The sequence below is a fragment of the Octopus sinensis genome, linkage group LG8, assembly GCF_006345805.1.
Source record: "Octopus sinensis linkage group LG8, ASM634580v1, whole genome shotgun sequence".
NCBI lineage: Eukaryota > Metazoa > Mollusca > Cephalopoda > Octopoda > Octopodidae > Octopus > Octopus sinensis.
Window position 1 is genome coordinate 71,478,699 of NC_043004.1, and position 21,546 is coordinate 71,500,244.

The 21,546-nt window shown below is 36.8% G+C and overlaps 2 protein-coding genes across 3 annotated transcripts; both read right to left on the reverse strand.

Annotated features, from left to right (window-relative positions):
• Nucleotides 1-3,171: 3,171 nt before the first annotated feature.
• Nucleotides 3,172-8,636, reverse strand: LOC118764575. Its single transcript, XM_036505448.1, has 4 exons — nt 8,458-8,636; nt 5,162-5,331; nt 3,854-4,085; nt 3,172-3,418 (listed from the first exon to the last, which is right to left on the reverse strand). The coding sequence occupies exons 1-4, from the start codon at nt 8,619-8,621 to the stop codon at nt 3,187-3,189; spliced, it is 798 nt and encodes a 265-aa protein (XP_036361341.1). The 5' UTR covers nt 8,622-8,636; the 3' UTR covers nt 3,172-3,186.
• A 1,057-nt stretch (nt 8,637-9,693) lies between these two features.
• On the reverse strand, nt 9,694-21,340 carry LOC118764580 (ly6/PLAUR domain-containing protein 1-like). 2 transcript variants are annotated; one of them, XR_005000398.1, is made up of 4 exons: nt 21,131-21,327; nt 17,037-17,128; nt 13,786-13,923; nt 9,694-9,703 (listed from the first exon to the last, which is right to left on the reverse strand). XR_005000398.1 is itself a non-coding variant. In XM_036505457.1 (3 exons), the coding sequence occupies exons 1-3, from the start codon at nt 21,276-21,278 to the stop codon at nt 13,708-13,710; spliced, it is 456 nt and encodes a 151-aa protein (XP_036361350.1). In that variant the 5' UTR covers nt 21,279-21,340; the 3' UTR covers nt 13,693-13,707. The 2 variants fall into 2 exon arrangements, 1 of the variants encoding a protein (XP_036361350.1); XM_036505457.1 differs by lacking the exon at nt 9,694-9,703 and having other exon boundaries at nt 13,693-13,923; nt 21,131-21,340.
• Nucleotides 21,341-21,546: the final 206 nt, after the last annotated feature.

Genomic DNA, 21,546 nt, shown 5'->3' on the forward strand with positions numbered 1-21,546 from the left:
TTATAGTCTTGCCACGAAACGTAACTTTACAGATAATTTCACCTTTAAAAATTCAATCTCCGAAAATCCAAATGCAATCTTCGAGGTTTTCTGTAGTGGAGGTTTCCGTATTGTTTTCCACGTTTTTTCATTAATTAAAGTAATGTCACTCCCTGTACTGAACTGTAATTCTACATTTCTATTATCAAATTTACATACACTATCTTCTTTTGAGTCTTGTTTGTGTTTCTTGTCCCCGATAAACTTTTTCCGTTAAACCATTTTCTAGGTTTTGCTTTACAGTGTGATTTGTAATGTCCTATCTTATTACACTTGAAGAATTGTCCAGTTTTATAAGGAAAGTCGAATATGTAGTGTAAGTCTGCGCATCCAAAACATGAGTTAATTTTCTGCTTGTCAGTTCTGTCGGTTGCATCGGATTTATATGACAGCAGTTAGTTACTTCACTCTGTTCCGTATCGTGTGTTAGGTTTATTATTCTCTGAGATATTCCTGAGATATCTCTTTTAGTGTTAGCTACTAATTCTGCTCTAATTTAGGCAGACTTCAGTTACGAATTCCAGCATCTTTCTTTGCCGTTAGTCTTTGCACGAAAAGTAAGCATTTAAACATATCTGGTGTTAGTCCATTAATTTTAAATCTCTCGCATTCCCTATTAACGAATACAGCGTATTTAATAAAAAAATTTCTTCCCTATTTGTTTGTAATATTCACGTATTGCCAACGCGTATTAAATGAAGGGATTTTTATCGCTGAAAATCTTTGATGGATTATTCACCGTTTATTCAAAACAAATTTCCATCCGATTTCTTTGGTGATATGTAATTTCAATATTTCTCATGCTTGGCTTCTACCAACTTTCTCAAAAAAGTCCGTTTTGTTTTTCGTCTTGCCTGTTGTAGCATTCTTCTTGAAAATATTCATCTTACCTTCTAAAGTAAGCAGAGAATTAAGAACCCTCTTCGATCGAACTCCCCGATCGAATTTTGGGACAGTGTCAGGAGTGAACGAACTAGATGTATTTTATGTTTTCTTCTGTATCAGTTGTACGAACAGTTTCCGTTACTTTTATAATTCCAACAACTGTTGTTGTTGCTGTTGTTGCTGCTGCTGTTCGTTTGTTTGTTGAGCGAAGCGGTCTTCGTCCCAGAGTGGGAGAAGTCCGAAACGAGGTCCTTTGCTATTTGTAAGACCTGCAGAAGAGAAAGCTGGTCAACCCCCGACACCGAGAGCATCGACGGATGGATGAATGTGCATCCAGGCTCAGCGGTTGCGTAGAAAGTCAGGGATAAGAAACAAGAAGAAAGAGTGAGAGAAATTGGAGCGAAAGTATACAACAGGGGTCGGCACCCCCCCCCATGCCGGAGCCTCGTGGAGCTTTAGGTGTTTTCGCTCGATAAACGCACACAACGCCCGGTCTGGGAATCGAAACCGCAATCCTCCGACCGCGAGTCCGCTGCCCAAACCACTGGACCATGGCGCCTCCACTGCTGCTGCTGCTCTTGCTGTTTCGATAATTGAATTACCGAAGCTATTAAATATTCCATGTTGAAGCCAAAATCAGTCCAACATGAGCTTCGAATAATTTCATCGACAAAAATGTTATTATGCAGGCATACAGGTCTGGTGCAAAATACTATTACACAAATAAATAGTTGGTTGTGGTTATATAAAAATAACTTATTGCAGAAATATATCTGAACATAGAACGCACTCTGTACAACTCGAATGTAGGTACGATACTCAGCATTCCCGGTTCAATTACCGACTGTTAAGCCAACACACGTCGAACTAACACCGTCAACTACTATTTCTTTTATTTGGCACACGGCCATGACACAGAAGGGACAGCACAAGGACAGACAGAATACCACAGTGGGGACAAAAAACATAAAACGAGCAAATGAAGGAGGGATATAATTAATGGTAATGAAATGGCTGCATTGAGCCCCAATCTCAAGCAGTACCGTTTAAATGTTTTAGCACAGATTTTAATCATTTTTCTTTATCTTTGTTTTCCTTTTTTCCTTTTAGCATTGTCTTAAATTTTAACGTCTTTCTTTTAGACATTTACGAATGGTTCTAATTCTTTGTACTCCACAACAGGCGGTAGTTCATCAAACTCTACTCCCATTGGGTCAATCTCGTTTCCGAACAAATCCCTCAGTTTTCAGTACCTCTCTCGGTCTATCACAATTCCTTTTACATTTTCTGTATACAGTTCTATGGGTAATCTTACCTTTATTACTCATTCGAATTTTGTAATTCTCCTCTCTATGGCTGTACTTTTTGGCGTATGTCACCATATACTACTTGTTCTTCTGCGGCTCCTCGACTTCTCATTTCTGTTGCAGACCTGGGTTGTCCGGACAAGTTTTTATGTTTTGTCACGGTAAATCTATCGTACATACTTGCTGCAATTCTTCCTCCTTTTATTGTATTTTTGTTGGTGATCCTGTTGCACTTGTTTTTGTCGCTGGATCTCTGTTATGCCTATTTCTCCCTCTTCTTTTACCTTTTGTTGACTCCAGCTCTCTATCATATCCATTTCTTCCTCCTTTTTTCTCTTTTTCAGACTCTTCGGCGGTGAGTTTACATGTTCTTTTCTTTCTTTTTCTGTTCTCCACGGCAAATGCATTTTCCGATTCCTCCGTCTCCTTTTCAACTTCTAGTACCGCCGCTTCGGCACTCTGCCGCTGTTGCTCTTCTTCACCTTTGCCTTTCTAGTTCTCTGCTTTCTCTTTCAATCTATTTCTTGTTCTCGGGTATCCAGAGGCATGACATGGGACGAAGTACTGCTATATTTTTTCTGATCAATCAAATGATCAGAAAGAGAGTGAAGGTCAGTTGTATGTATATAAGCTCCAATTATTATATTAGTTTTAAATTGAGCTGACAGAAAACTTAGCAAGGCGGAGAGAATGCGTAGCAACATTTCGTTTGACTCTACGCTCCAAGTTCAAATTCTGCAGAGAATTGGCGTTGGTGTAGTCAACTAGACACCTTCCCCAAAACTTTGAGCTTTGTACCTAAATTACAAATGATTATTATTTTAGCTTTATTGCTAATCTGTGCAGTATATATACTGTATTTTGTATTTGGATTTATTGTAATCTGCATCAAGATTTATACCACCGCTACTTTATATGATAACAAAGATATTATATTTCACCGTAATGTATTTTATCAATTTGGATATTTAGAACAAACGGTTAATAAGGGAGAAATCATAAGAAAGTACTGTACCATTGTCTTTGCTTCGTTTTCTTTATTTCCAAATGAAATACCATAGACAGCCCCATTGAATGTGTCCTTCTCCACTTTGATGGCACCAATACCAAGATTAGGATGTAAGACTGTGAGTTGCTGCCCTTCCAGTGGAATTTCTTCAGGGATTGCTTCTATAATGTCCAGCAATCTGTGAGAAAATCAAGAAAATAAATCTCAACTAAGAGTGTGTTTCAAATACGTAATTAGATATAGATGTAATTACACTAATTATATTGATTAATAAATCTATTTATGCTACTATTCTTTCTACTACGTCTGCTGCTAGAGCTGCAGTTGTTGCTTCTTTATCATCACTATCATCATCATCATCAATTTCTTCGTTTTTTCTTGTTGTTGTTCCCATTCTTCTTCTTCTTCTTCTTCTGCTACTACTACTACTACTACTACCACTAGAGCCACCGCAACCGTCAATAACCCAACCACTCCTCCTCCTTCTCCTCTTACTACTACTACATCCACCACCACTGCTACCACCACCGCCAACACTACTACTAGTACTACTACTACTTCCCTGCTACTGCTGCTGCTGCTACACTGACGGCAAACGTGATATGTGTTTTACCTGCTCCCAGTTCCATCTGATTGTTCTGCTTCAACCAAAATCTCTTCCGGTGTGTCTATCATATTGTTGATACTAGGAAGTATATTCTTTAGTGTTATATCGGCGGACACATTCGATATCAATGGCAGCATTTTCTCTTGAATATCAACAGCCAAGTCAATATCTTCTGCTTTGAAATAAACTGATTTCTTGGAAATATTGCTGAGTATTGTTGAAACCTCCTCAACATTTTCTGCAACGAAAAATTTAAAATGAAATTTAAGGGAAGTTACAGCTGCTTTCAGATGAAATATTAGATGCAAATTAAACGCCACACACAAAATTAATGAATGAATGGAAGTTAATGAACATCTCCAAATTCATATAGCACAGAGATAGCTTTAGTGTCTCCTGCTCTGTAACGCTAACTGGAAGAGTGGAGGGGTGGCACAACACTACATACTTGAGTAACACAGACAATTGATAGTGGATGTTTGTAAATAATGACATTGACAACCAATGACCTGTGATACACCAGCCATCCTAAACAGCTGTTAATATGAACGGAATTATTGTTCAGTTACATGTTGAACTTAAAGGAATATGGGTCGCTGATCTAATGATTACTATTGGTGTAATCTTTGGCGGAAGAGCAGCAATTTCGGGGTAGAGGCTAAGTGAAATACATTGAAACCAATGCTCAACTCGTTCTTATTTCGTCAATCCAGAAAAAAGATCAAAGGAAAAGTCGACGATATTTGAACTCAGAGCGCAAAGACGGACAAAATGCCGCTAAGCATTTTGTCCGTCTTGTCCGGTATCTATAATATCAATATTAATTTAATGATTAATATTAATCATTCTTCATCAATGACTTATGAGTATTTGAAATCATTACTACAATGCAATCTTAAGAAAATCTCACACATACACACACTCACAGGCAAATACGTATATATACATATATATATATATACATATACACACACACATGTATATATATATATATATATATATATATATATATATACATATACACACACACATGTATATATATATATATATATATATATATATACATATACATATGAACGTATATATACATATATATATATATATATATATATATACACACACACATGTATATATATATATATATATATATATATACATATACACACACACATGTATATATATATATATATATATATATACATATACACACACACATGTATATATATATATATACATACATACATACATACCCCACCTGTTACTGCTATTACTATCATTACTAATACTATGGTAAGAGCATTTCCAAACACTCACCTTCATTGATATCTTCACTTGTGATGTTCTTTAGTTGTTGAGTGATCCCCTCTGTATTGTAACATTGAGACATGTCTGGTTCTTGCCAGACGCCAGTGAATGGTGAACATTTTGGTGATGTGCCATACTGATTTGTTGGCATTTCTAGATGTACCATCTCTCCGGAGGAACTGAAAAATAAATATCAAATATCGTCAGTTATATAAATAAGCATATATATTTCATCGATCCCAGAGGAAAGTGAGAAAAACATTGACCTTATCGTGATTTGAACTCATAATCTAGTGAAACAAAGTTAAATACTGTTATGTATTTTTTCAATAATCTATTATTTACTCCACCTTGTTATCATCAAAACCAATGTAAAATATTGTTATATTTCGGAATGGTCATATTGCCAGTTTAGCCAATAAAATATGTTCTTACTAAAAGTTAGATTTAAAAAATATTGCCAAATCTGCTTTTATTCGTTATATTTTGTTGCAACTTTAAAAATTCAAGTTAGGATGGACTAATATGGTGAATGAAGTACTAAGGCAAGATGCTGCTAGTCTTAAGTGAGTGGGAAAATCACCTATTTATATTTCGTCGTCATCATCATCCATAGTAGATTTACGTATATCTTCTACATGAACAGATTTAACAACTTCCATCTTTGTCTTAAAACTTATAAAACTCAGACCCCAGCAATAACACTTTAGATGCTTAGCACGTGGAATAACGTGGAGGATACGAAAAAATTATAAATATGATGTGACAGGTTCCACAATGACCTGCTTTCTTAGCTTACCATTATATAATGACCAATTGAATAAATAACGTTACTCTGAAATCAATAGAATTAGTGATAAAGGCTATTGGCTGAGTCTAGATCTATGTTTTCTGCGCAACTTTTTTTAACATTCTGGCACTTACAGGAATCTTTACAAAAAATGTCATTGGGGAAAATGTAAAATATCAGTGTTAAATGATTTGAACTAATGGACATTAGTTTTTATCTTAATCTTTCTAAGTGTTTTATATACTACTAGCAGCTAAGCCCACCCGGTCTGTTTGGATGATGTGGCTGTGATCGTTTTCCATTCGGCATAATCTATAACAGCCTTTCTCAACCTTAGCATTTCGGGTCTCCTGTTTCGATTGGAGTCTCCAGGTGTATGAATATCCCCTCCCCTGTCTAAAAACAGCTTCAGGATTTGGGAAGAACGAATTTGAACGTAGTCAGTTTCTGAGAGCTATTCTATTGTCTAATCATTAAATCATTGGGTCAGCTTTCGATATGGGAACACACGACTGTCACAAACCACTAATAAAGCACGTGTGTTTATTTACATTTTCGAAGAGGATCGTCGGTCTCCATAAAAAAATTTATTGTTTTAATATGGGGTTAGGTGGACAGGGGATCTTTTGAAGCCGGCGTGAAATCGAAAATAACAGAGAGAGCACGAATATATGAGTGAAGTTCTTTTGAAGTTGACGTGAAGCGGAAGAATTGCTGAGCGTGCGTATACGTGCGTGTATGTGAGAAAGAGTGAGTGTGTGTGTGCATGTGTGTGTGCATGTTTGTTTGTGTGTGTGTGTGTGTGTGCTTGATGTACTGTGCGAGACAGAATGTGTGGTGTGTATCTGAATTGCTTTTGTTAGTGTGTGTGAAGAGACGGAGAGAGTAACGTTGCTGGTGTGTGTGTGAAAGAGAGAGTTAACTGAATTTTTTTTATTTACCTTTTGTAGTGAGTGAATGTATGAGTAATTGACAGAGGAAAAGCGAGAGAGAGAGAGAAACGTTATGTATGTATGTATGAATGGCTTCAGTGACACACACACACATGCACGCAGGTTGTTATGCATGTATGTATGTATGTATGTATGTATGTATACATAGATGCATGTATCTATATATGGCCGAGAGAGAGAGTTAACTGCAATTTTGTTTTTCACTTTTTGTAGTGGATTCATGTGTGCGTGACGGACAGAAAAAAAGGAGATAGAGGTTATGTATGTATGTATATATGTATGTATGTATGTATGTTTGTATGTATGGCTTTGGCTGGCTGTAATCCTGGACTCCCCTTGTTGCTAGCGAAATGGTATATGCCGTCTGTGTGAGCGACTGGTTGTTTTAATGGCGGGGGGAATTCCATTAGAAAAGGGTTTAATCGTCTTTCTTGGTAACTAAGGGGGGGTCTAGGAAAATACAAACCGCATTCCAATCTATGCATCCGTCCTCACATGTGTGCCATTTTTCACGCGAATCACCCAACCGTTTAGCTGTGAACCTCAAGACAAGAGAGAATACAACGATCGCCCATGTCCAGTTTATATTATAGACTAGCGGCACCGATGAATAGTTCACGGAATTAACGGTAAACGTAATGGGTTATTTTTGAAAACTTAATCGAAATATTCTGAAAGATTAGCCTTCGCTTGTATCAAATGATAATCTGCTATTCATTGAAATACATTTTATATATACATATTTTATATAATTTATTCACAATTTTATAGACTCAATACACAACACTCATTAAATGAATATTCACTCTTATTTTCTCGTTTCCCCCATAAACAAATGAAAAATAATATCCCGTACATATTAGTTAAATTGCATGTATCTTCCAATAAAATAAGGGTGACTATTTCACGGTGACAGGTGATATAAAATACTTATTTCAAATTAAAAAAAATGTTTTGACTATTCACTCCCACAGCCACCTCCACCACCACTATGAACATCTCTCCCTCCTCTTTTCTCCCCTCTCCCTCATCTACCTCCCCTTATCTTTGACTGTCTTTAATCTCACCATCAGAACATCACCGCTCCGCTGACATCATATTTTCAATTCTCCACTACCTTCAACTAACTTTTATAAACTACGTAACAAATATTAGGTTCGCTCTACCATACGTCATGGACACTTCTTTCCCCCCTCTTTTACTTTCTCCTTATTTCTGTCTCAATCTCCACCTTATCCTCTTCTTTCTTTATCTCTCCTCTTCTCTCTTTCCATTAAACTAATCACATAGAAGCCTTACAATTATTTTCCCTCTGCCACACGTCATGCACGATGCTCTCTCTTTTTCTCTCTTTTTTCGTTCGCTGTCATTTTCTTTCACTTTTTACTCTCCCTATCTTTTGTTTCTCACTCTTTATCTCTAATCACGTGATGGCGTTACCGATGGGGCTAAGTAACATAGTGACAGGCAAAATTATCATAAGATACAATGTAACATTCTCTTACACTTCGATGACAACGAAAACTTCAAATTTGAGAAGACGTAAAACAATAGAAACGAACCAGTGTCTCGTTGCTACATTTGCATGACATGGGATCGTCACATCAGTTCCTATTTTTGTAATTGGCCAATAGAAAGTACCATTGCTTGTTGAGGTTGTGCTTTCTTTACAAAACACTGAAAAAGAAATAGAACATTTGTATGAGATATATCTCAGAGAATTCATTGGTGTGGATTATATCCTGGAAATACATGGATATTGATAATGGTGGCTGGGCAAGTAACTGTACTAATCTATATAGTACTACTACTACTCTATCCAGTAGTAGTAGAAGCAGCAGCAACAGCAGTTGTAGTAGTAGTAGTAGTAGTAGTTGCAACAGCAGTAGTAGTAGTAGTAGTAGTAGTAGTAGTAGTGGTGGTAGTAGCAGCAAGAGGAGTAGTAGTTGTAATAGGACTAGCAGTAGTACCAGCAGTAGCAGACGCAGTAGCAGTAGTAGTAGTAGTAGTAGTAGTAGTAGTAGTAGCAGCAACAGCAGCAGCAGCAGTAGTAGTAGTAGTAGTAGTAAACTAAGTAACATCGGCGTCAAATTTGAGTGAAATCCGTTGAAAGTGGTAAACTTTTGGCTGAAATTTTGCAGACAATTTGATTGGGAAATCCCATAAGGAATCGGTTTATCGATTGTTTCCACTCATCGATTGTTTTTTTTTTTTTTTTGGTTTTTGGAGAACTTAAAGCATTCAAAGATCGCATGAGTCCTAAGTAATGCTGGCAACAAATTTGAACAAAATACATCAAAATTGGTTGACCTTATGGTTGAAAAGAGTCAGATCTCTCCTTTCGAAAATATAGAGTTTCGAAACATTGTTTACAATATGCAAATTTGGCACTCAGACGTAAGTTTTGTAAGTGGAATAGAGAGGCCTACCTTCTCCCACAGATATGTGAGAGTCAGATCTCTCCTCTCGTAAACATGAACAGTTTCGAAACATTGTTTACAAAATAATAGCTGATCGTTTGCGAAGGAGCGTGTCTACAGTCAACATGTAGGTCTTTTGCTCTGGTAACCTCTGCTCTCTCCCATGTTCACGCACAACCAGCTCCGAGTAGAGCAACCGTTTCCGCTAATTTGGAAATTAGTTGTGGAGAAACGGAAAATATCGTTTATATATATATTGCATACAAGTGTTTTGTACGCATACATGTATACATACATACATAACAACACCTGTCTGTCTGTTTTTGCCTGTCAATCACTCAATAAAAACACGAAATTTTAAAAATCTATTACCTTTCTCTCTCTCCCTCTCCGTCCCTCTCTTTACTCCGTCACTACAAGGGGACTTAACTCATGTTTGTAAACAATGGTAGATTTCTCCGCCGTAAAAATTGTTAAGTTATAATCGAAAATTTATTTTTACCGGTATTCGCCGGTGCCTCGGGAGAAAATAATTTGACGAAAATACAGCTAGAGTCGTGACGGATGTTGGAGCGACATGCGTGCAAATTTGTGGACGTGTATAAATTACATTCACGTACACACACACACCCTGCCTTTTATATATATACAGGTATATATATATACATATATATATATATATATATATATATATATATGTGTGTGTGTGTGTGTGTGTATCTGGTGCAGACGCTATTTGAGGACACTTCTGTTTTTAGCCATTATTTTATTTAAGTAACATTTATTCAACTTCTATTTCAGAAAATAACAATGACAGGCGCTATGCTTAGTAATGAAATGGAAAGGCATGTTGTGATTGAGGTGTAGCAATAACCATTTTAGCCATTTTGAATTGTGGCGCGAATTGGCAATATGACGTAATGTCTTTGCCGAAAAATTATCATTTTCGTTTTTTTTCCCATTGTTTAATATAACTGCTCATATAATGATTCTAGAAGTTTCGAAAAGAATATCTGTCATGGATTCTTTTTAAGTCAGGTTGAGCAGTTATAAAAACCCTGGATTTTGGAAAATATATCAGTGTTCATTTGGTAGTCACTCAACTCCACGTCACTCACTCTTTTGGAGACATCGGTAATTTTTATGCCATGTCTAAGTTAATCACAAATCTATTTTGATTTGTTGGTTAACGTATTAGATAGAAAGAAGAAATTAGCTAAGGAATTTAAAGTCGTTTTTTCTCCACGACAAAGTTATCTTTCTTACTGTAAGAAAAATATAAAATATTATATTTGTATAATAAAAAATAATTAAAAAGAATTGTTTCTCTTCACGTTTGTTTTTCAACTGAGCATAGATAAATATGCATTTCTGTAATCTTTGTTTTATGTTTCTTATAGCGGTTTAAAGGACACGATTAAAATATTCAACATACATGGTCGTTGATGTAGCGTTCCATGCGTATATGTCTATACGACGTTATAACTGCAGTTAGGGTTTTAGTTATAATGATAACACTTGGGTATAAGTGACGTTGACTCATTATATTCTTACTTACTCAGAAAAAAGCCTAAATAAATAATATAACCTAAGAGAAAGCTTAAGGTAGAATAACCGAAAACCGCCGTAGAGGCTTTGAAGGCTAAGTATGGTGATTTAGAAATTTCTCGTTTTCTGAAATTTGCATAAGATTAGGTGTGAGTTAGAGAAAGAAGATGGAAGCGTATTACCTGAGTCAAAACGTACAAAACATTTTAAGGAATCTGATTCTAGCATCACGCCTGAACGTATTCAGGTGCTTAAGCAAAACGTTGAAGACAAGCCAGGAAAATCAATGAAGTCAATTACAAAAAGTTTCGAATCAGAAAAAAACCAACAATCAGAAATTTTGTGCTTGAAGACATCAGATACAAATCTTACGTCATAAGGAGAGTTAAATTCATGTCAGGAAAAAAAGAAAACAAAATCATTTAATCAGATCCAAAATACTTTTGAACAAATTTTAAGTGTCATCAGAAGATATTGTGATTTGGGTTGTCTCAGCATTTCTTTGTAATCTATAAAACTCTTTTCAAATACCTTCCGTACCTTCTATATTGTTGTGTCCTACTCGACACTAATTTGTCCCACCTCATCACGACGTACTTCGTCGTCTGTGAGACCAGCCCGAACAGCGTCCTCGCCGCCTGAAACTGCTGACTGTGTTAGTCCATTATTTCTTAGTAGTGGAGCAACCCACTTCGCACCTGGAGGCGTCCGCCACAACACCTCCCACTTTGAGGTTTGTTTCTATTTCTTCTAACCAGAATTATACACACACACACACACACACACGCATACACACACACACACACATATATATATATATATGTGTGTGTGTGTGTGTGTGTGTGTGTGTGTGTATGTGTGTGTGTATGTGTGTGTGTGTGTGTGTGTGTTCAAAATTTACACACTATTATTATACATGTATAGTTCATTTCTACATCTTTCCCTTTCGCTACACTTTTCTCGGCAGAAGGGTATCATTGAGATTAGGAACAAGACACACACGACAGATGTTCTAAAATCTATACACGTACACATTTATAAAGGATAAATTGTCTTATTTATTTTTATTCGGTTCAGTCTATTTAAAATCTCAATGAAACAACTTCTAATCTTTTTATGTCAATTAGCCCGGTTGAGATTTTGCTCATATAATATTCTAACTGCAAATTTAATTTATTTTTTATAAATTTGTAACCGGTATTCAGTAAAAGTGAAACAATTGTAGGTATTCTAATTATCTATAAGTTAATAACTTAGATTATATCTATATACTCTCGATTTTCGTCTTGTTTATCATATGCTACATTTGTAATACACACACACGCGCGCGCGCTCACACACATAAATATACACATATATATATAAATATATATATATATATATATATATATATAAATTCTATTTTCTCCACCGCCGCCGTGAGCGATACATCATTTGAACGATATAGAGAATATTCCATCAGCATTCCCCCAACGACCTCAAATTTAGTTTCAGCATCCATCCAAGGTTAGGACCCTTAGTCGCACGTCCCCTCCACAATTTAGAATCACAAAACATAGATATACTGCGACACAAATTCTTTTCCTCAACAGCCACTGCCTTATTTAACATTGTCTCAAAACAGATCAATGAGGGAAAGGACCCCATAACATTTGAAGGGAATCTGGAGAAATTTTCTTCAAGGGTTGTCAGTAAACCGCATATTCCTGGATACAAATGAATCAACAAGAACTCCTTACTCGAATGGGCCATGATACCACAAAATAGGACATAAGAAGGATTTAGCAAATCCCATTAGGTTGTACTATTAAGTTTGACATGACATGGACACATCTTTGGTCGAAATATCTCTAAATTACATATATATTCGACCATGCCTAAGGAAGACGATTTGTTGCATAGCAGGCTCCGAAACAGCGTGATGTGTATTACTACCACAAACCACCGGGTTTTTTTAAGCACCTGAAGGTCATGGACAGGCTAGACAACTCGCCCCAAATTCCATTCAGTGGGGATGGGGGTCGATGCTTAACAACTAGTACTTTGACAGGATGATACCCCCTTCGTTGAATCGCAGTCTACCTTCAAACACATAACACATTAAGTATGTGATCGATGAAGTTTATAACACGAGTGCTGCTTCTATTTCACTTTTGAATATTCTGTTTCATATAAAGATTAATATCCTCTCTTGGCATTTCCCAGCATTTGATACCACGGAAAAGGATTCAATTATGGATTAGAGTTTAAGCCATTTAACATATAGTTATAGTTTGTGATATAGCTTGCAGCAGATCTTGTTCGGTACGTGACATTGAAAGTCACAACAATGACCATGCATCGTTGTCTGTCACTCAGAAAAAGGGACCTGATGTAAGTTGCTTCACTTCCCTTTAACTTACGTTCAGGTCTTTTTAAGAATATATTCTCCTAAACCTAAAACGCAGCCGACACATCAACTAACAACGCACACACACACACATAAATATATGCATGTGTATATGTGTGAGTGTGTGTTATGTGTGCGTGTGTGTATGCGTGTGTGTGCGTGCGTGTATGTGTGTGTGCATTGTCGACTGACATTTCTGTTGACAGGACGCCGATTTTAAATAAAGTGTTATATAGTAATAATATACAAATTAGTGTCTCCAGGTGTCTGAAGTTACAAAAACTGTTGTTTATATAAACAGCTGTGTTACTTGTTTCTCTGGGATTGGTCAAGTGATGTACGCACCTCTAATGGGAATGCAATAAATTTTGAAAACTGATTACGGTGATTATACATTTTCATATATTAACTAGTATACAATTTTCTTATTAAGCACTCACGTCTAATAAATCAGGTTATCTTATATAAGAAAATAAACATCGCTTACCAATGGAATAGTTCCTGTTACATAGGTTTCCGGTGCAACAACTAACACAAGAAGCGCCACTGGTCCATTTATTGCATGTAAAGGTATTGTTTCTCTGAGCTGCAAGACATTTTCTGTATGTGCTGCAGGACTTTTCAAACTCCAGTGTAACACCATTCATCGTTATCTTATTTTCACATACAGGCTGTTGCAATAAATACAAAAATCATATACTACTACCACTTCTGCTGCTGATGATACTACTACTACTGCTGCTGCAAGCAACAGCAACAGCATAGGGAATATTTAGTATGCGCGAAAGTTAAATGAATGATTATTCAAAAACTTATCGAAAAGCAACGAATTGGATCGATACAAACTGATGAAGTCTTGAAAGACAACTGCATAGGCAATGTTCTGGAGATTTACTTATATTTATCGCTTGTAAATGATGTGTGATAAACGTTGGAGATACCTAATGTTATCATATCAACGACGCTCTGTCACCCATTCCCAAACGCAGAAAAAAACGAAATGATAAATTCTATTGAAAACCTTATCATTTAACCGATAATTTTTGCGTATTGCACAGTGAAGTCTTCATAGAAAGTGTACGAAATATCTTAGGTGTGAACCTCAGCAACAACGGAAACAAGCGCAACGGTAACTGCCGTAAATAAGGATAATCAAATAAAGGGCTGGACTTAAACACTTAGGTTTTGGGGAAAAAAGGTGTAGTATATGCTTCTCCTCGGCATGCATATTCTATTGCAATAAAATAAAGATACACAATATTCGCATAAAATTTGGAGAGAAAATATCCCAGATCCTGAAGAATCACTGATGAACATCACACTTCTTGATAATTCTATCTTGAAACGATGGATCATGAATTAGGCAAGCTATAAATAATAGAGTTTTAATATTGGTTTAGAAAACCATTTGGATAAAAATGGTGCCTACGGAATTCGAACCCTCAGCTCCTGTTATCATGATTGGTGTTATAACATCAGACCAAGGCAATCCTTCGAATCTCTCTACCCATTTTAGAAACTTTATTGTTTTCAGCGAAAATCCTATGTTGCTGCCGTCTTAATCTCTCTATATATAAACGGCAGTTTGTCTGTCTGTGTGTCTGTCAGGTTGTACCCTCACCCTGACCACGGCTTTCAACCGATTCTGATGAAACTTGACACACACATAGCCCAATGTCATAATTCAAAACTAACGCAGCGAAAACTTTGAAAAGTTCTCCCAGTTCTGCAAACAATTGATAAATTCGACATGGGGTCGAGAATCTAAGCTTTTTATATGCAACACATTTTCTGTCTAAGGGACACAACTCGACAGCTAGGGACAGCTAGGAACATCGTATACACAGAAGTATTCGAGTGAAGAGAAGACATTGCAACCTACACATGCGCCTTCGTTCCCTAGAGAGAAAGGACTAGATTGGGATTAGTCGTTGCCTACTAGGGGCTCTTACATACCCGGGAAACGCCGGGCTATGCTGCTAGTAATTTATAAACTTCAAGAAAACATGAAGTAATTATTGCTGGTAAAGTTGGATATATCCCAATAATAATGATTATAATAATCATTTTTGTATTTTGGTAATGGGCGACTGATGAGTGGCCAATACAAATAAAGACATAAAGTGTGTGGATGCTCATAGAATGGAATTGTAAATATATGGAGGACCTCTAGAACCAATCGAAGAACCCCACCATTCAACCTCACCCTGAATATTAAAGGCAAATGCCCTCTCCAATTAATTTTCTTCCGTCACACGGGTCTATACATTTAGAGCAGTGCCATTCGCTCTTGCGACTTCAAGCGTTTTCACCAACCTTTCAATAAATTCACTTATGGACAGCACCTTCCTCTCCACACACAATTTATTTCTTAATTGAATCTTGAACAGGTCAATGAGGCCTCGACCAAAAGAGGAATGTCTTAGAACTCATAACTTACATCTTACACACAACCCCCTTCGTTATAGTCACCAGACAGAGGAAAACTACTTTCCCTACCCTGATAAAGGTTGGTGGCGGAGCATTCATCAAGACGTACTCGGTTGATAGCCAGAACTGTCCCCCATCAGACAGGAGTTGTTTATCATAATTCCACAAATCAGCAATATCCGGACATTGAACGAGTGCCTGCAGAATGATTTCGTCTGGCATGTATTACTAAAACCCGAAAGGCAGACCATCCAAACCGGACTATTTATGCCTTGTGCAAGAGTATATTGCTCTCAATATTTCAAATGATGTAATCGGCTTCTCGATACACTTGACATTTGCCGATAGTCCATCGATATGCAGAACACTACTGTCTCCGATCCATTGCCTGTCCCGAACACATGAACGAAATGCTGTGGGAAAGCTTCACATCTCTGCGTGGGCCCTATCGATAGCACTTCGCTAAACGCTCTCTAACTTAAACGTCATCTTCGTCCCTTTAAGGACGCATTACCACTGGTTGTGGATGATAATCCCTCTCAACTATTGCATTGCTTCACAAATTTATTAGTGTAACCCCTGTAATCTTTGCAAGTTCGAAGGCACACGTCCAACTTCCACTTTAAACTAAGGATATCCTACACTATCCTTATCTGCTGGCCTAACACTCTTTCAAGATACGATTAAGATGACCAATCTGGGATGCTCCGAGTCTGTACAGTTACATCAGGAAAATCCAGTCGTAAATCTATAGACCCCTGGAACCGTTAAAGCAGGATTTCGATGTTCTACATTACTCTCACACAGCCTTGTGTATAAAGTGCAGTTTCAAATTCACCTAATTGAGAGCGATGGTTTCCTAGGAAACCTTTCTGATGCCCTGAGAAATCGATCCCCTTGACACAGTGGTATCACACAACTACTATACTGGGAATACCACCTTCACTGGACGAATGCATTGCTTTCAGAGCATCGAAGTGGAGCATCTGGTAGCACATATGTGGAGAATAACTGTCCATACTTTGAAATTCAGTGACTTGCCTGATAACATAGCCATCGTTCAAACGAAAATTCTAAGATACAGGAATATCTCATAAGTCATGCGATCGGAGGTCCCTGAACAACGGACCTTGCTTCCAAGTTGACTCCAAGGCTCGTATGTTCACACATTCCACTGATCCATGTTGTTCTGCTGATTGAAGGATGGAAAGACTGAGAGAGTGTCTGTATCTACTTACGATTTCATGGATATCTATAACAATTAGCGAAATCTTGGTACATGTTACGTAGCCATATTGGCTTTAAGTGAGGGTTAAATGTATATTAATATAAAGAATGTAAGATTTCAGCTTACCTCATCGCCTATACAGTTTGTCACTTCTGATTCCTTGCCCGTAAAACCTGAACATGTTTGACACTGCAAATTGCGTTGAAATAACGAGTAATCTATACAATACAAAAATATCCGTACTTAGGAACCAAATATGTAACGTATAAGAATAAGAGGAAATAAACACTTTGTGGTGTAAACCAAATGTAAAAGTGTTAAGGTTGGAATCAATACATGTGAGATATATAAAGAAAATTATTAATGAAGACTATAAGAGCATGTTACGACTTTCATTTACAATTATTTCAGTTGTTAGAAATTCAACTGAGAATACTATGGAAGCTATTTGATGGCCTTTTCTATTTGTATTTTGCTCTCACAAAAAGTGCGAAAATTGTGGAACAACTCAAATAAAGGGAAATAATTCTAAACTGGTGATTTATGCTTTTGTAGAATGAACTCCTTTATAAAATCTGTGAATGTCATTAAAATTTTCTGACAACTGATGTTGGTGTGTTTACCTCGCCATAACCTAGCGGTTCGGAAAAAGACACTGATAATACTGGAAACTAGCAGGCTTGTGGGGTCATCAGGAGTAACTACATACACACACACTCACAGACACACACACAGATATATATATATACATATATATACATACATATATGTGTATATATATATATATATATATATAAAATATTATTAGAGACAAAACCACTATTTTGCAAAACAAACAAGGAAAGACTTAATCAATACATAAAATTTTAATAAATAGTCAAAAAAACCGCCACTACAATCGTTTCTTGTCTTGATCGACAATCTTCAGGTGGACTTCCAATAATTCAGTGTCAAATTATAATTTGACACTGAATATTGGAAGTCCACCTGAAGATTGTCGATCAAGACAAGAAACGATTGTAGTGGCGGTTTTTTTGACTATTTATTAAAATTTTATGTATGATTAAGTCTTTCCTTGTTTGTTTTGCAAAATAGTGGTTTTGTCTCTAATAATATTTTATAATATTTACTATAAAATTGGATTTAATCCTAAATCTGATTTTTCCCTGTAAATTTGGATTTATTCCCTAATATTTATTATTTATTATTTATATATATATATATATATATATATATATATATATATATATATATACCTATATATATATACTAGCAGTATCGCCCGGCGTTGCTCGGGTTTGTAAGGGAAATAACTATACAGCATTTTTAGAGAGTTATAGCCAAAAAATAGCAAAAAAATGCATTAAAAATGGAAAAATATGATGGTAAATTTTTTTTTAATCGTTGACTCATCGTAGACATTTTTAGAGAGTTACTTCCCTTTCAAAAAATATGCATGAAGATGGAAAAAATGATGGTGAATTATTTTTAAAATCGTAGACTCATAGTAGACGCGCGCTAATACCCAGAAGGGCTTGATATGAATCACGACTATAAGATACCCGGTTTTGGTTAAACTGCACCGCAAAATGTGGGAGTAGTTAGGAATCTAAATCGAAGGGGACAGACACTCACACAACTACAGTTTTATATATATAGATATATACCTATGTATATATATATATATATATATATATATATATATATACATATATATATATATACTTGGTGGTTGGCGAAATACCGACAGAATAAGTACAAATTATATATATATATATATATATATATATATACATACATACATCAAAAAAGGAAACAAATCGCTTGCCGTGAATTACCGTCCAATCTCACTCACCTCTCATATCATCAAGGTATTTGAGAGGGTGCTGAGATCGCGTATGACTCACTTCCTTGAGAGTCATAATATGCTGAACCCCAACCAGCATGGATTCCGTAATGGGAGAGATTGCCTGACGTAGCTACTGCATCATTTTGATGACATTTTGAGGGCCTTGGGAGAGGGTTCCAACACTGATGTCATCTACCTTGATTTCAGCAAGGCCTTTGACAGGGTTGATCATAAGATCCTTCTGAGAAAGCTGTCCAATATTGGTGTCACTGGAAAGCTGCTGCAGTGGATCAAGTGCTTCCTGTCTAACAGAACCCAACATGTTGTAGTCGAAGGCGTCAAATCCAGCCCAGCCAAAGTCAGCAGTGGTGTCCCACAAGGCACTGTGTTGGACCCACTTCTCTTCATCATCTACATAAATGATATTACTGACACCATCAAACACAGTAACATCAGAAGCTTCGCTGATGATTCCAAGCTCCAGAAGGTCATCAATGGCGTGGATGACCGAATAAACCATCAGTCAGACATACTGGCTGTTGTCCAATGGGCGGAAAAGAATAACATGTTGCTAAATGAAGACAAATTCGAACTGATCCACTTTGGAAGGGAGGACGCTCTGAAACTCCCATACTCTCTTCCTTCTGGAGAAATTCTCATGGCATCCAACAACATCAGAGACCTGGGAGTAACAGTGGACAACAACATAAGCTGGGCTACACATATAAGCAGCAAAGTTGACATGGCCCGCAGAATGTGTTCCTGGATTCTCAGAACCTTCCAGTCGAGAGATTCCCACGCTATTATCCTTCTCTTTTCCAATTTTGCCCCACACCACCTTGAATACTGCTGTCCTCTGTGGTCTCCCTACACAAAACAAAATATTATGAGAATTGAAGCTCCCCAAAGGTCAATCACAAAAAAGATAGATGGCATGTCAGACCTTGACTACTGGGGTAGACTGGAGAAGCTGAAATTGTATTCACTCCAACGACGCCGTGAACGCTACATTATCTGTATGATGTGGAAAATATTCCATCAGCACTGTCCAAATGTTGTTGGCATTACCTTCAAAATGCATCCAAGGCTTGGACCACGTGCCATCCGTCCACAACAAAAATCTAAATCGCATCACATAACGACAATACGGCACAACTATTTCACCTCAATTGGACCCGCTCTCTTCAACATTACACCAGGACACGTCAAAAAAGAAACTGACCACACAAAATTCAAGAAGTCTTTGGACAAATTCCTTCAAACAGTACCGGACAAACCACCCACACCCGGATATGTCTCCGCAAACAATAACTCTCTGCTCGAATGGGCCTTGGTGCCCAAATCCTGAACTGAAAGACTTCGCCAGGTGGTGCTATTAAGTTAGACATGGCCTGGGCCAATACTGGCCAAAACCTTTCTAAGTTATTCTAAGTTATGTATATATATATGTATATATATATATATATATATATATATATATATATATATGTATATATATATATATATATATATGTATGTATGTATGTATGTATGTATGTATGTATGTATATGTATGTATATATACGTATATATATATATGACATGTGTGTGTGTACCTGTGCCTGTGTGTGTTATACTCTCTTATTCTTTATTCTTTTATTTGTTTCAGTCATTTGACTCCGACCATGCTAAAGTACCGCCTTTAGTCGAACAAATCGACCCCATATCTTATTCTTTGTAAGCCTAGTACTTATTCGGTCGTTTACATTGCGGAACCGCCACGTTACGGGGACGTAAACACACCACCATCGGCTATCAAGCGACGGTGAGTGGGACAAGCCCAGATAGACAAACACACACACACACTCATATATATATATATATATATATATATATATACACGATGGGTTTCTTTCAGTTTCCCCTCTACCAAATCTACTCACAAGGCCCTAGTCGGACGGTGTCATGCAGTGGTACTAAAGCCAGAACCATTTGGTTGGGAATCAGGCTTCTTACCACAGAGCCACTCTGTGTACGTGTGTGTATTTTGTGTGGGTATGTATGTGTACATACATATAATTACATACAGTCTCGCCTGATATTATGAGCAGGAGAGAATATCCCGGAATTCTCTTTATGGCAATAAGGCACATGGCCTGAAATATTGTGTGGAGAGATTTAGTTGATTACATCGACCACAGTGTTCAATTGATACTATTTTATCGACCTCGAGTGGGTTAAAAGCAAAATCGTTCTGGACGGAGTTTGAACTATGACTGTAACGTTGCACGAAATGTTGCTGAGCGTTTTGTCCGGCGGGCCAACGATTGTGGTAACTCGCCGACCTTGTCAGAAGTAATAAGATAACAGAAGCAAGGAAGATTTTACTAACTTTGACATTGCGTGTATTTCATTATAGGTATAATTTTGCTTTGGTTATTGCCTGGATCTGTCTGACACTCGCCTAGGACATGCACAGTTCTGCTGAATTTTGATTTAGTATAATTTACCAAGGCTGGCAGGTGACATCCACACATCATATCTTTATTGTAACTGAGGTCGCTGAAATTATAAACAAAACTCTAAGTGAATGTACTTGAGAGGTATAGAGAAGCCGCTGTTGTATTTGACAAGAAAGAAGGATAATATAATTCCAGCAAGAATATAAAAATAACGACATTCATGCTTCGTGCCAGAAGATGTTGATAACAGCAATAAATCGATATGGTTTCAGGTGGAAAGCGAAAATATGTTAAGTTCCTACTCTGTTATAGATTATGTCTTGAATAATAAAAGTTAATTTAAACA

Excerpts from the sequence above, each read along its gene's own strand:
- LOC118764575 (XM_036505448.1), bottom strand. The coding sequence starts at position 8,621 with ATGAATTCTCTGAGATATATCTCATACAAATGTTCTATTTCTTTTTCA. Across the intron at positions 5,332-8,457 it reads AATGTAGCAACGAGACACTG|TTCCTCCGGAGAGATGGTAC; the intron begins GTTCGTTTCTAT and ends TTTATTTTTCAG. Across the intron at positions 3,419-3,853 it reads TCAGATGGAACTGGGAGCAG|ATTGCTGGACATTATAGAAG; the intron begins GTAAAACACATA and ends ATTTTCTCACAG.
- LOC118764580 (XM_036505457.1), bottom strand. The coding sequence starts at position 21,278 with ATGATGTGTGGATGTCACCTGCCAGCCTTGGTAAATTATACTAAATCA. Across the intron at positions 17,129-21,130 it reads GAAATACACGCAATGTCAAA|ATTACTCGTTATTTCAACGC; the intron begins GTTAGTAAAATC and ends TGTATTGTATAG. Across the intron at positions 13,924-17,036 it reads CAAACTGTATAGGCGATGAG|CCTGTATGTGAAAATAAGAT; the intron begins GTAAGCTGAAAT and ends TTATTGCAACAG.